Genomic DNA, 15,992 nt, shown 5'->3' on the forward strand with positions numbered 1-15,992 from the left:
ATGGAAAGTAAGCGTTTCCGGACACATGTCCACATAACATATTTTCTTTCTTTGTATGTGAGGAATGTTTCCTGGAAGTTTGGCCGTACCATTTTGTAACATCCTGTATTGTGTTCGAACGTTACGAATTATCTCGAACAGAACTGTCTATTTACATGCAACCAATACGGATTTAGCAAAGATTATTCTTGTAAAACACAACTAGCTGCGTACTAACACTAAGTGGTGAGTGTTATTGACAAAGATTTAAAATTTCTTCCGTATTTCTAGATTTCCACAAGGCTTTTGGCACTGTACCTCACAAGCGGCTCGTAGTCAAATTGCGTGCTTATGGAATATCGTCTCAGTTATGTGACTGGATTCGTGATTTCCTGTCAGAGAGGTCACAGTTCGTAGTAATTGACGGAAAGTCATCGAGTAAAACAGAAGTGATTTCTGGCGTTTCCCAAGACAGGCCCTCTGCTATTCCTTACCTATATACACGATTTAGGAGACAATCTGCGCAGCCGTCTTAGGGTGTTTGCAGATGACGCTTTCGTCTATCGACTAGTAAAGCCATCACAAGATCAAAAAAAATTGCAAGAAAATTTAGGAAAGAGACATCTGTGGTGCGAAAATTGGCAGTTGACCCTAAATAACGAAGTCTGTGAGCTCATCCACATGAGTGCTAAAAGGATGCCGTTAAACATCGGTCAAACCTAAAGGCCGTACATTCAACTAAATACCTAGGAATTACTATTACGACCAACTTAAATTGGATGGAACCCACAGAAATGTTGTGTGGAAGGCTAACTAAAGATTTTTACCGCAAGACTCTGGGAATGTAACAGATCTAGTAAGGAGACTGCCTACACTACGCTGGCCCGTCCTCTTTTAGAGTACTGTTGCGCAGTGTGGGATGCTTACTGGATAGCATTGACGGAATACATCGAGGATGTTCGAAGAAGCGCAGCATATTTTGTATTATCGCTAAATAGGCGAGAGTGTGTCACTCGGATAATACGCCATTTGGCATGGACATTGTAGCGTTGCTCTTGGGGGACGAAAATAAAAAGAATTGTTACTTTTTTAAATGTCGAAAAAGTGAATATTTTGGTGGGCCACTTGGCAACAGAATCAGGGATTGATTACACTATTATAATGACATACTTTGAGCATTAAATACCTGAATAAGAGCAGCATATTGATATATATATATATATATATATATATATATATATATATATATATATATTTGAGATCATTCGGAAGAAACATTATCATTTCTGTGCATTTTTATAGTCGCGATGTAGTCATACCCGGATCAACACTAAGGGACCGGAAGGTTTATAGACTTTAAAAGAAATGCAACACTACACAATTAAAAAAAAATTGGTTCATAAATAATAGGAAAAGATAATGTTCCTTCTGCCTCATGCTGCGTTCGGCCCATCGGCGTGATCGTAATTTCTGGCGATGAAGTAACACAAAATTATTATCGTTCAGGTAAATAAGGAGATGGAAATCATCAAGGTTAATTTACTAAAATAAGCACACTTATCTTTAACACACTTTTCTTAATGCTGCGTACCTTTTCATATTAAATTACAATAGATGACCATTGTGGTTAAATAGTTTATACATAAGTCAAAATGTCCTCTTGCTGTTGTCTGTTCGTAATCAGTTACAAGAAACTACATGTTTTCTGATTGGAAAAAATAACAGTTAGCATATTCACTCAATATTTTCACGTAAAATATAAAATACAGTTGCGGAACGCAGCAAGTCCGCGTCCGCCTTTCATAGAACACAAACAGCAACAGGTGAGGCGCGAAAAGCCTCATTTGTCTTGAAACAACGGAATTCTTTTTTATACCATTAATCGATACATGTACATGGAGATTTACAGGCACCGCGCAAGAACGGCAAAGATAAGGAATAATAGACTCTGTCGCTGCTATGCGATGGTTCATTTCTTTTACTTTACAATTGTTCGATAACTTTAGGCCATCAGGCATTTACTATTGAGCGTATCTTAATGTTTGTGAGGCGAAAATTACTAATATTACTCTGCCTCCCATTAGGAGGGAAGGAATACCGAAGGTATTACTTTCATCCTCATGCCCGTTGGAATATTTGTAATTTTCGAGTGTAACATACGGGTTATTAAAAGTTTCATTTCACATTCATTCCATAATAAAAGAATTAACGTTTCAATTTGTAATTACTGACGGTGGATCATTGTGAATTTGTTCTGTGTTTCTATCAGTGTTTGTATGGATTCAGTCTTTCTTGATGCGGGCCGTGGTTGCGCAGTTGGTCGATTATGTCTTTTGCTTCGACATCGAAGGGGACTTTTTTGATAACTGCACTTTGCGAGACCTTAGCATGGGCTGGCTTGGTCCGCTGATTTTCTGGGGGCGCACTGTTACATCTACATACATACTCCGCAATCCACCATACGGTGCGTGGCGGAGGGTACTTCGTACCAAAACTAGCATCTTCTCTCCCTGTTCCACTCCCAAACAGAACGAGGGAAAAATGACTGCCTATATGTCTCTGTACGAGCCCTAATCTCTCTTATCTTTGTGGTCTTTCCGTGAAATATAAGTTGGCGGCAGTAAAATTGTACTGTAGTCAGCCTCAGATCCTGGTTCTCTAAATTTCCTCAGTAGCGATTCACGAAAAGGACGCCCCCCTTTCCTCTTGAGACTCCCACCCGAGTTCCTGAAGCTTTTCCGTAACACTCGCGTGATGATCAAACCTTGCAGTAACGAATCTAGCAGCCCGCCTGTGAATTGCTTCTATGTCCTCCCTCAATCCGACCTTAAAGGGATCCCAAACGCTCGAGCAGTACTCAAGAATAGGTCGTATTAGTGTTTTATAAGCGGTCTCCTTTACAGATGAACCACATCTTCCCAAAATTCTACCAATGAACCGAAGACAACATCCGCCTTCCCCACAACTGCCATTACATGCTTGTCCCACTTCATATCGCTCTGCAATGTTACGCCCAAATATTTAATCGACGTGACTGTGTCAAGCGCTACACTACTAATGGACTATTCAAACACTATGGGATTCTTTTCCCCCTTCATCTGCATTAATTTACATTTATCTATATTTAGAGTTAGCTGTCATTCTTTACACCAATCACAAATCCTGTCCAAGTCATTTTGTATCCTCCTACAGTCACTCAACGACGACATCTTCCCGTACACCACGGCTTCATCAGCAAACAGCCGCACATTGCTGCCCACCCTATCCAAAAGATCATTTGTTGTTGTTGTTGTTGTTGTTGTTGTTGTGGTGGTGGTGGTGGTCTTCAGTCCTGAGACTGATTTGATGCAGCTCTCCATGCTACTCTATCCTGTGCAAGCTTCTTCATCTCCCAGTACCTACTGCAACCTACATCCTTCTGTATCTGCTTAGTGTATTCATCTCTTGGTCTCCCTCTATGATATTTACCCTCTACGCTGCCCTCCAATACTAAATTGGTGATCCCTTGATGCCTCAGAACATGTCCTACCAACCGGTCCCTTCTTCTAGTCAAGTTGTGCCACAAACTCCTCTTCTCCCCAATTTTATTCAATACCTCCTCATTAGTTATGTGATCTACCCATCTAATCTTCAGCATTCTTCTGTAGCACCACATTTCGAAAGCTTCTATTCTCTTCTTGTCCAAACTATTTATCGTCCATGTTTCACTTCCATACATCGCTACACTCCATACAAATACTTTCAGATATGACTTCCTCACACATAACTCAATACTCAATGTGAACAAATTTCTCTTCTTCAGAAAAGCTTTCCTTGCCATTGCCAGTCTACATTTTATATCCTCTCTACTTCGACCATCATCAGTTATTTTGCTCCCCAAATAGCAAAACTCCTTTACTACTGTAAGTGGCTCATTTCCTAATCTAATTCCCTCAGCATCACCCGACTTAATTCGACTACATTCCATTATCCTCGTTTTGCTTTTGTTGATGTTCATCTTATATCCTCCTTCCAAGACACTGTCCATTCCGTTCAGCTGCTCTTCCAGGTCCTTTGCTGTCTATGACAGAATTACAATGTCATCGGCGAACCTCAAAGTTTTTAATTTTTTCTCCATGGATTTTAATAGCTACTCCGAATTTTTCTTTTGTTTCCTTCACTGCTTGCTCAATATACAGATTGAATAACATCGGGGAGAGGCTACAACCCTGTCTCACTCCCTTCCCAACCACTGCTTCCCTTTCATGCCTCTCGACTCTTGTAACTGCCATCTGGTTTCTGTACAAATTGTAAATAGCCTTTCGCTCCGTATATTTTGTGTATCTGCTTCAATTCTTGTAAGGGAGTTGGGAACTTTATAGCTCAACAGATTAAAAGATAATCAGCAGGTTGAAACTAAAGTTCTTTGTTCACTGCCTCGTAATACATCGCACCAGCGAAAATGCAGCCCCACTGTGAATGCTGTTCTCGAACACAGGATGAGTTGGTTGGCATTGGCAACCACCTGGAGATCCCCCTGACTACGTCAAACAGTTGACAGCTGCTGCGAATCGGTGTGCTGGAAGAGCTCCCGAGAGTCGTGTACCAGAGGTACCTCGAGTACTGTGCTCGCCTGCGGATCCTGCCCCCTCTGCAGGGAGCGCGGGACCTGTCGTTGCTCGTCTACTGAACTGCGAGTCGTGTGTCAGCGGTAGACGGAGGCGTCCTGTACAGGGTGGGCGGGGACCAGCGAGGAGTCAGGGTGTTGACCCACTACACCTGCTTTGGGGAAAACTGTTCTGTCTGTTGTCAGGAGGAGGCAAATGTAAAAGAGTAGTGGTCTATTAATAGGCAGCAGTTTAAACGTATGGCAAATGATGGCACCCCTTAGGAAAACGGCAGCGAGGGATAGGAAAAGACAGCAGGTGCACTCGGTGAGAATGCCTGGGAGGCGTCATTCGACATGTCGAAGAGGCTATTCCAGCAACCATTAAAAGAATGGGGTGCAGCCAGCTGCAGATTGTGGCACACGCTGGAGCAAACGATGCCACCGTCTGGGCTCCGATGTCATTCTCGGGTCATTCCAGCGACTGAGAGAGGAGGTCGAGAAGACGAGCCTCGCCGTGGTGTTTCGACGAAGGTCGCAGTTTCCAGAATCGTACCCAGAGCTGATTGTGGCCCTTCGGTTACGAGTCAAGTGGAAGGGCCGAGCCAGAGACTTCTAAGGTTCCGTGACAAGCTAGGCCGCTACTTCGTGGACTTGCCCCGTGGGGTTGAGAATTGTAGGGTACCCATTAACAGGTCAGGCGTGCACTGCAAGTCACAGGCTGCTGCTCAGGTATCTGACTGTGTGTGGGGTGCGCACGAGGGTTTTTTTTAGATTAGGCGACTCTTCGTCCAGTCCAGATGATGATGATGATGGCTGTAGGAAACCTGGAACAATTGGTGTAAGGTCGAAAGAAATGCCTCCCGCAGGTGAGAGTATTAAAATACTAATGGTAAACTGTTGAAGCATTTCAACAAAGTGCCAGAGTTTGAAGTGCCCATTAAAAGCAGTGAAGCTCGTGTAATAGTAGGTACAGAAAGCTGGTTGAAACTAGGAATTGATAGCAGTAATTTTGTTTGGGAAAATTTAAGTGTATATCAAAAAGACAGGCAAATGGGAAATGGAGGGGATGTATTTATCAGAGTTGACAAAAACTGAAATCCACAAAGGTAGAAATTGAAGCTGCATGTGAGATTGTTTGGGCAAGACTCAGTACCAGGGTTGAGCGTAAAATAAGTGAATCCTTCTATTGCCCACGAGACTCATTTCCTGGCGTAACTGAAAAGTTCAGAAACAACCTCAGTTCACTTGTACGTAAGTTCCCCAATCATATTGTGATCATCAGTGGAGACTTTAATCTACCAATAATTTATTGGAAAAATTACAATTTTGTTAGTTGTGGATGTGATAAGACATCCTGTGAAACTTGATTAAATACCTTCTCTGAAAAGTACCTAGAACAGATGGATGATGGAAATATATTGGACCTAATGGCAACAAATAGACCTGTCCCCTTTGAGGATGTCCACAACGAAACTGGTATCAGTGACCGTGATGCGGTTGTGGCGACAATGATTATGAAGTACAAAGCCACCTGAAACAAGCAAAAAGATATATACGTAAAGTAAACTAGATAAAAAAATCAGTAGTGTCACATCTCAGTGAGGAACTCGAAAGTACCAGCACAGGTCAGGTGCGTGTAGAGGAACTCTGGCTCAAGTTTAAAAGAATATTTGCACACGCGCTGGATAGACATGTACCTAGTAGGACAGTTCGTAATGGAATGGAACCTCCATAGTATACGGTCACTGTAAAGAAACTTCTGAAGAAGGAGAGATGACTGCATAATAGGTGTAAAACAAAGTGTAGGGCTATAGATAGAGAGATGCCGAATGTAACGCATTTGGCTGTCGAGGGAGCAATGCGTGATGCCTTCAGTGACTACTGTAGCAGAATTTTGTCAAATGACATTTCACAAAATCCAAAGAAATTCTGGTCATATGTATAGGCTGTTAGTGGCACCAAAGTTAGTGTCCAGTCCCTAAGGAATGAGACAGGAACTGAAATTGAGGGTAGTAACGCAAAAGGTGAAATGCTGAACTCTGTTTTCAAATGTTTCTTTACAAAGGAAAACCCAGGGAACTGCCCCAGTTTAATCGTCGTACAACCAAAAAGATAAATGAAATAAGTATTAGTGTCAGTGGTGTTGAGAAACAACTAAAATCATTATAGTTGAACAAAGCTCCAAACCTCATTGGAATCCCTGTCAGATTCTATACTGAATTTACGTCTGAGTTAGCCCCTCTTCTCACAATAATCTGGTGTAGATCCCTTGAAGACAAAACCTTGTCCAGTTCTTGGAAAAAGGCACAGGTCACACCCGTATACAAGAAGGGAAATAGAAGTGATCCACAAAACTACGATCCAATATCCAGTTTGTGTTGTCTGCAGCACCACACTCACGGTGAATCTTGTAAATGCCCGCTTTCTGCAGTTGAGGCTCTTCACTGGTAGACAGAAGAGAATTTTGATTTTAGTTTTCCTAATCTGAGATATCTTGGCAAATGAAATGAAATAACCAACTTCGTCATTTACTGGACATTCATTTATTCCAAATAACATTTAGTTAATGAATAATAAATGTGAAATAATTAAACAAAAACATAAATGTGGTAATAATAATAATAATAATAATAATAATAATAATAATAATAATAATGAAATGGAGCAACACAGACCTAGAAGCACTCAATACACTTACACGATCACAATGCCACAAATATAGAATACATCACATACATTCAGCAACAGAAAGATTCACATTAAGCAGAAAGGAAGGAGGAAGGGGATTTATCGACATAAAAAACCTACATTATGGACAGGTAGACAATTTCAGAAAATTCTTTCTAGAACGAGCAGAAACTAGCAAAATACACAAAGCAATCACCCATATAAATACATCGGCTACACCACTACAATTTCATAACCACCTCTACAACCCTTTAGATCACATAACATCAACAGATACAAAGAAAGTAAATTGGAAAAAGAAAACACTACATGGCAAGCACCCGTATCATCTAACACAGCCACACATCGATCAAGACGCATCCAACACATGGCTAAGAAGAGGCAATATATACAGTGAGACAGAAGGATTCATGATTGCAATACAGGATCAAACAATAAACACCAGATATTACAGCAAGCATATTATTAAAGATCCCAATACCACAACAGATAAATGCAGACTTTGCAAACAACAAATAGAAACAGTAGATCACATCACAAGCGGATGTACAATACTAGCAAATACAGAATACCCCAGAAGACATGACAACGTCGCAAAAATAATACATCAACAGCTTGCCTTACAACATAAACTTTTAAAACAACACGTTCCTACATACAAGTATACACCACAAAATGTACTGGAGAATGATGAATACAAATTATACTGGAACAGAACCATTATAACAGATAAAACAACGCCACATAACAAACCTGACATCATACTCACCAATAAAAAGAAGAAATTAACACATCTAATTGAAATATCCATACCCAATACAGCAAATATACAGAAGAAAACAGGAGAAAAAATTGAAAAATACATCCAACTGGCTGAGGAAGTCAAGGACATGTGGCATCAGGATAAAGTTGACATTATACCAATTATACTATCAACTACAGGAGTCATACCACGCAATATCCACCAGTACATCAATGCAATACAGCTACATCCAAACTTATATATACAGCTACAGAAATCCGTAATTATTGATACATGTTCAATTACCCGAAAGTTCCTAAACGCAATGTAACATATACCGTACAGTTAAAAGGAAGTGACGCTTGATCAAGGTCCGCGTCACTTTCATTCCAAACCAGACCTAAGGTCTGAGAAATGAAAGATAATAATAATTATGTATTCACTAATTCACTGAAGACTGCATATCGCATACTCCTATATACAAAATGTAAGGTTGGTACATTAGAAAAAATACACATACACATTCGCCACATGGCTGTGGATGACTAGCATTAGAGGTATTTTGTTTTCGTTGCAGCCTGTGGCTGTGCACATTCTCGCTGGCAGTCTCCCTGGGTGCGGCGCTGCTTTTGCCAATCTCCATCCTGAGCAACGAGATCCTCGCGCTCTACCCCAGCAGCTACTACGTCCAGTGGCTCAACCACTCACTCGTCCAAGGTGAGTGCCTACCACCTCGCATTGTCTGCAACCAGCATCCTTCATCGCGCCAGTCTGCTTGCTACACCCTGCTAGTTCCCAAACATTTTTGCTTCCCAGTGCCCTTAATGCATCTAAGTTTTTCGTGCCACCCCACGGTGACCACTGATCTGTCCGATGCTGTCGAAGTGGGCCGTTGGTGCAGTTACGTTACTTACCAGTGTAAAAATGAATGAAACACAGATTGTATATTCGTGCACATTTTACTCAACAGGTATATCACTCACATAACTAAGTGGCACGGGTGAGTGTGTTGTAGACTATATAGCTTCTAAAATCCATTCGAGATACCGAATTACATTCGAGTTCAGAATCTATGAGGACGGTTTCCCTACTTTATTTCTCTGTAAAATAAACTATGCCCACGGTGTGTGAGGGCTCGCAAATTGGACCGGTACGTGTTAACAATGCTCACACCGGCTTACGGTGCATTCCGCAAAATCTTACCAGATGCTGCCAGTTAGGATGAAGTTACCACTACAAAATTTGTCCATCTGTGATTTGCCCTGTAGCATTCATTTTTTGCAGCAAAACGACTATCTTGCGTTGATAGCTGTTAGGAATTAACCTGTGTGCACGGGGAAAGCTGTAAGAGTATTCAAATGGAGATAAGGCCAGGACCTATCATTCGACCCCTGGGACAAAACGTCGGAGTTCGGTGTGGAAGGAACGTTGCAAAAGTGCTCCAAAAAAAAGACAGAGGTCACGTATTTGGCAGGGGAAGTCACGGGTACCATCTTTTCGGAATAACCGAGCGAGGTGGCGCAGTGGTTAGACACTGGACTCGCATTCGGGAGGACGATGGTTCAATCCCGCGTCCGGCCATCCTGATTTAGGTTTTCCGTGATTTCCCTATATCGCTCCAGGCAAATGCCGGGATGGTTCCTTTCAAAGGGCACGGCCGACTTCCTCCCCCTTCCTTCCCTAATCCGATGAGACCGATGACCTCGCTGTCTGGTCTCCTTCCCCAAACCAACCAACCAACAATCTTTTCGGAATGTCGGGAGGTGTTAATCTGTGAACTGCCAAGTCCCGGACTTTTTTCTCGCGAAGTTCTCTTCCTTCTCAACAATGCTCGGTCCCGTGGAGCATGAATGACTCAGAGGATTCAGTGGGAAGTGTTCCTCCATCTACCATATTTACTAGATCTTGCTTCAAGTGATTTTCACATTGCCGCAACGCAGAAGTCAACTAGCAGGTAAGCATTTTAATGCCAATGACGAAGTCACGTTGACAGTGAACAGTTGGTTACGAGCTCAGGAACCGCCCTGATGTAACAACTTTCTCACATTACCAGTAATGCTTGGAATAACATGGTGACTCTATAGAAAGTGTTGTACAATGTCAATAAAATTATTTTAGTCTGACAAATTGTATGTAATGTTTCTTTATGAAATATGGAAACTTTGTATTGGAGGTCCCTTGTATATTTCGAAATGCATGGCCATCCAGTTCCAGTAGCAGATTGACCTTATAACAACTTGTAGGGGTGACAAAAATTTCATTTTCATATAATTATTAATTCAATTTAAAATACTGTCATAATCTTTTATCGACAGCTATCCAGCTCATCCGTAAAAATAACTCTTGTGCCACCTTCTCTACTGCCACCAGTAAACCTGTTAACCAGATGCCTTCTAGCACTCCTATGATTACCCACTATCACCCTGGCCTTGAAAAGCTCAACCACATCCTTCACTTGTGCTTAGACTACCTCTTGCCATGCTGTGGGATGAAGAATATCCTACCGACATCACCATAGAAGGGGTGTTCTGCCGCCCACCCCATCTGCAGAATATCCTTGTCACTCATTACTCCAGTCCTACGCGCAATGGGTCATTCCCACGCAGTCGACCCGGTTGCGACACCTGCCCTGTTCACCCACCCGCCACCTCCTATCCCAGTTCAATCACAGGCATGTCCTACACTGTGAAAGGCAGGGCCTCATGAGAAAGCAACCATGTTATATATCAGCTGTACTGCAATTACTATTCAGTATTCTATGTTCACATGACAAGTAACAGGGTCCACTCACACGAATGGCCACTGCCAAACTGGGGAAAACTGCAAACTTGGCAATTCAATTGCCAAACATACTACGCACAACAACGCAAATGACTTCAACAGCTGCGCGAGCATTTTCGACACTCTCTTCTGGCAATAGTTTCTGTGAACTACACAGCTATGCTCTTGCAATATCTAAACCTTCATTAATGTTTTTCCCACTGCCTCACCTTACCTTCTCCCTTCCCTCTTCTGTCCACACAATTTCTTCCCCATTCAGATCATGGGCTGCCTTCTCCCACCACTTTTCCTACACCCATACTTCATGTGGGTGCGCTCTCTCTCTCTCTCTCTCTCTCTCTCTCTCTCTCTCTCTCTCTCTCTCTCTCTCTCCCCCCCCGTCACCCCTCTCTCCGCCCCCCGTCACCCCTCTCTCCGCCCCCCGTCACCACTCTCTCCGCCCCCCGTCGCCCCCTCTCCGCCCCCCGTCGCCCCCCTCTCCGCCCCCCGTCGCCCCCCTCTCCGCCCCCCGTCGCCCCCCTCTCCGCCCCCCGTCGCCCCCCTCTCCGCCCCCGTCGCCCCTCTCTCCGCCCCCCGTCGCCCCTCTCTCCGCCCCCCGTCGCCCCTCTCTCCGCCCCCCGTCGCCCCTCTCTCCGCCCCCCGTCGCCCCTCTCTCCGCCCCCCGTCGCCCCTCTCTCCGCCCCCCGTCGCCCCTCTCTCCGCCCCCCGTCGCCCCTCTCTCCGCCCCCCGTCGCCCCTCTCTCCGCCCCCCGTCGCCCCTCTCTCCGCCCCCCGTCGCCCCTCTCTCCGCCCCCCGTCGCCCCTCTCTCCGCCCCCCGTCGCCCCTCTCTCCGCCCCCCGTCGCCCCTCTCTCCGCCCCCCGTCGCCCCTCTCTCCGCCCCCCGTCGCCCCTCTCTCCGCCCCCCGTCGCCCCTCTCTCCGCCCCCCGTCGCCCCTCTCTCCGCCCCCCGTCGCCCCTCTCTCCGCCCCCCGTCGCCCCTCTCTCCGCCCCCCGTCGCCCCTCTCTCCGCCCCCCGTCGCCCCTCTCTCCGCCCCCCGTCGCCCCTCTCTCCGCCCCCCGTCGCCCCTCTCTCCGCCCCCCGTCGCCCCTCTCTCCGCCCCCCGTCGCCCCTCTCTCCGCCCCCCGTCGCCCCTCTCTCCGCCCCCCGTCGCCCCTCTCTCCGCCCCCCGTCGCCCCTCTCTCCGCCCCCCGTCGCCCCTCTCTCCGCCCCCCGTCGCCCCTCTCTCCGCCCCCCGTCGCCCCTCTCTCCGCCCCCCGTCGCCCCTCTCTCCGCCCCCCGTCGCCCCTCTCTCCGCCCCCCGTCGCCCCTCTCTCCGCCCCCCGTCGCCCCTCTCTCCGCCCCCCGTCGCCCCTCTCTCCGCCCCCCGCCGCCCCTCTCTCCGCCCCCCGCCGCCCCTCTCTCCGCCCCCCGCCGCCCCTCTCTCCGCCCCCCGCCGCCCCTCTCTCCGACCCCCGCCGCCGCCCCTCTCTCCGACCCCCGCCGCCGCCCCTCTCTCCGACCCCCGCCGCCGCCCCTCTCTCCGACCCCCGCCGCCGCCCCTCTCTCCGACCCCCGCCGCCGCCCCTGTCTCCGCCCGCCGCCGCCCCTGTCTCCGCCCGCCGCCGCCCCTGTCTCCGCCCGCCGCCGCCCCTGTCTCCGCCCGCCGCCGCTCCTCTCTCGGCCCCCCCGTCACGCCCCTCCTCCCCCCCCCCCCCTCGTCGCCCCCCTCTCCTGCTCCGGGCCCCCGTCCTCTCTCCTGCCCCCCCCCCCGTCTGCTGTCCCTGTCACCCTCCCACCCCTCGTTCCCCTCGCTGTGATCAAATGTATCCGGACACCTGGCTGAAAATGACTTCAAAGTTCTTGGCGCCCTCCAATGGTAATATTTGAATCCCACTCTCGCAGGCATATGTTCAATCAGGTGCATGAAGGTTTCTTGGGGAATTGTAGCCCATTCATCACGGAGTGCTGCACTGAAGAGAGGTGTTGATGCTGGTCAGTGAGGCCTTGCACGAAGTGAGCATTCCTAAACAACCCAGAGGTTTTCTAAGGAGTCAGGTCATGACTATGTACAGGCCAGTCCATTACAGGGATGTTATTGTCATGTAACCACTCCACCAAAGGGTGTAAGCCCCCCCTCCCAATGGAAACACGACCACACTCTAACAACACCACCGCCTCTGAATTTTACTCTTGGCACAACATACACTGGCAGATGATGTTCACGGGGCATTCGCTATACCCACACCCTGCCATCGGATCACCACATTGTTTACCATGATTCGTCACACCTCACAACATTTTCCACTGTTCAGTCGTACAATGTTTATGCTCCTTACACAAAGGGAGTTGTCATTTGGCATTTACCGGCATGATATGTGGCTTACGAGCAGCCGCTCAACCATAAAATCCAAGTTTTCTCACCTCCCATCGAACTGTCGTAGTACTTGCTGTGGATCCTGATGCAGCTTGGCGTTCCTGTGAGGTGGTCTGGATAGATGTCTGCCTATTACACATTGTGACCCTTTTCAACCTTCGGCGGTCTCTGTCAATCAACACACAAAGTCGGCCTGTACGCTTTTGTGCTGTACATGTCCCTTCACTTTCCACTTGACTGTCACATCGGAAACAGTGGACCTAGAGATGTTTAGGAATGTGGAAATGTCACGTACAGATGTATGACACAAGTGACAGCCAATCGCTTGGCCACGTTCGAAGTCTGTGAGTTCTGCGGAGTGCCCCATTCTGCTCTCTCACGATGTCTAATGACTACTGAGGTTGCTGATAAGGAGTACCTGGCAGTAAGTGAGAGCACAATGCACCTAATATGAAAAACGTGTGTTTTTGGGGGTGCCTGGATACTTTTGATCATATAGTGTATATAGTCTCTGTTAGCCTTGTTTCAGCACAGACATAGTTTTATGTTGAGCTACTTTGCTAGTCATTGTGCATTGTGCATTTAAGAGAGTAGTGAGCTGTCATTTACCAATTGAGAAATCTGCTTGTTGCATAATATTATCTTCCAATTTAATAAGTATGTTTCAAATAAACAAGTGAATAATTTGTGGTGCTAATGACGCTCCATCATCATCACTAAAAATCGTGAAAATGTACGCAGCAGTGCTAGTATTACTACTCAAACTGCCCTCAATAAGGATTAAATGTTCCTCTTGACTTACTCTGTGCCATCTAAGCTCTTCAATACTGTGAATGTATTACTTGTTTTGGTAATAATTAATGCACATATTAATTTAAAACACTTCTCACTTCAAACTGTTAGATTTCTGTAATGTGTTTCTAAATTTCTTTGAACAGGGATGTGGTGTAACATCTTCCTCTTTTCCAACCTCTCACTGTTTGCGTTCCTGCCATTTGCCTATCTCTTCACCGAGTCAGAAGGATTTCCCGGCTGCCGTAAGGTTAGTATTACTAAGAGTGATGTGTGTGTTACCGTTGTGTGGTAAATGTAACTAAGACATATTCAAACAGCTCTCTCTCTCATACAGACAACCAGCAATCAAATTTATAAAGTGACTAAGTTTATTGCAAAAAGAGTATACAAATGTAATTGTGGAAAGACATAATAGAACACAATTTATTTGTTGTTGTGCTTTGGAGGTTATGTGTGTTAGAAACTGAAAATTATAAACTAATATCAGTATTGTAAAAATTAATGAAGAGGTTTATTATTGCAACCGTGCATATGGAGTACCTGGAATGATTACATTTACAGATCAATAGCACGAGCAGTTCCAAGGTACCGGGTATCGTCCCGAGCTGAAGTACACGGCTTAGCCTCGGTGGGCCAGCAAGGCAGTCACTCACTCCGGCATCCAGTCTGTCGTGCATGTGGCGAATACTGTTCCGGGATACATTGTACCACGCCCGTTCGTATTTTCGTAAGAGTTGTCGGTCGTCGAGTCGCACGAGTCACTTCTCGTCCGATCGTATCCCGCGTGTGCTCGAACGGAGGCGAGTCTGGACATCGTGCTGGCTGGGGAAGGTGCCGCGTGTCGTGCAGAGCACATTGAGTTTTGTGGGCAGTATGTTGCAACAGAACGTCACCTTCCTGTCGGAAGAATAGAAAAAAGACGTGTCTGACAACATTCTGCACGTAAAGAGTGCCGGTTTGCGTCCCCTCTAGAAATGCTAGAGGTGAACGAGAGTCGTAACCCGTCTCGCCCCAGACCGTAATGCCTGTGACGGGGCTCGTGTGTTCGAAACGAATGCACTCTACGAGAAAGTGGTTAGCGGGCCCATGTCGTACGTGCAGACGACTGTGTCTCGCACGCAGACAGGATGTCTTTCGTCGCTGAAGACCGTGGTGCACTGTTACATCTTCAAAGTGTTCTCTGATGGCGCCAGCCGTGCGTGTCGATGCTGTAACCTGAGTGGAAGACAGGCTAGAGGTATGTGTGCCCACAGTCTCACTGCTAATAACCGGTTCTAACAGATCGTGTTGACACATCTGGGCTCACAAACAGTCTTATCTGTGCTGTGCTAGCTGTACAATCTGCCATTGCTGCCCAACTAGTGTGGCAGTTTCCGAGAGGACTGTCTTGCCAGTTGGAAGGCCACAATATGACCCTTTTCAAACGCGTTCATTTCACTGTAGGAAGCACTAGTGCGTCTTTGTGGCACAGTTGCCTGCTGGCTTCACATGTTTGCACTGCACTGAGCTTTTTAGCTGTCAGCATTCCGTATTAAAGGGTGGACGCAGATGGCTCTCTACTAGCTGTGTCTCTATGCTATCCGTGGCGGACGATGTTAAAATCGTTATCAGTACATTTACTATTCCCTCACTCATGTATTCTGCGATTGGGTCAAAATTGACATCAGCTTTCCAGGTGTACTAATTTTTTATCCGGCAGTGTGGATATGATTTATTGTGTTCTGTCAGTCCCATGGTTATGATTGAGACTTATTTTTGGTGATGGAATCCAAAGCAGGGGAAGCAAGATCTTCATAGAAGATCGTTGCCTTCACATTTCCTCCGGTATATGAAAGGGGGGGGGGGGGAGAGAGAGAGAGAGAGAGAGAGAGAGAGAGAGAGAGAGAGAGAGAGAGAGAGAGAGAGAGAGCTCCGTGAGGCCTGATGTATAAGTTAGCTGTGAGGTAATGTGATAAATTTTGTATCACTGAGACAAAGAAATTGTTGAAAGTTGCGTGTATGTTTTGGGGTTTTCAGTTGCCTTACAAAGGTATTTCCATCAGATAAAATAAGCACACATACTTA

At 46.2% G+C, this 15,992-nt stretch overlaps 1 protein-coding gene across 2 annotated transcripts in view; it reads left to right on the plus strand.

Annotated features, from left to right (window-relative positions):
- The window catches only part of LOC126428260 (protein Lilipod), a 364,122-nt gene that overhangs the window by 256,917 nt on the left and 91,213 nt on the right, over positions 1-15,992 (plus strand). For both annotated transcript variants that reach the window (XM_050090172.1, XM_050090173.1), the window contains exons 3-4: positions 8,575-8,714; positions 14,072-14,175. In XM_050090172.1, the coding sequence (XP_049946129.1) occupies positions 8,575-8,714; positions 14,072-14,175 (244 nt within the window). The remainder of the gene's footprint in view (positions 1-8,574; positions 8,715-14,071; positions 14,176-15,992) is intronic.

Source organism: Schistocerca serialis, chromosome 12, assembly GCF_023864345.2.
Source record: "Schistocerca serialis cubense isolate TAMUIC-IGC-003099 chromosome 12, iqSchSeri2.2, whole genome shotgun sequence".
In the NCBI taxonomy this organism is placed as follows: Eukaryota; Metazoa; Arthropoda; class Insecta; order Orthoptera; family Acrididae; genus Schistocerca; species Schistocerca serialis.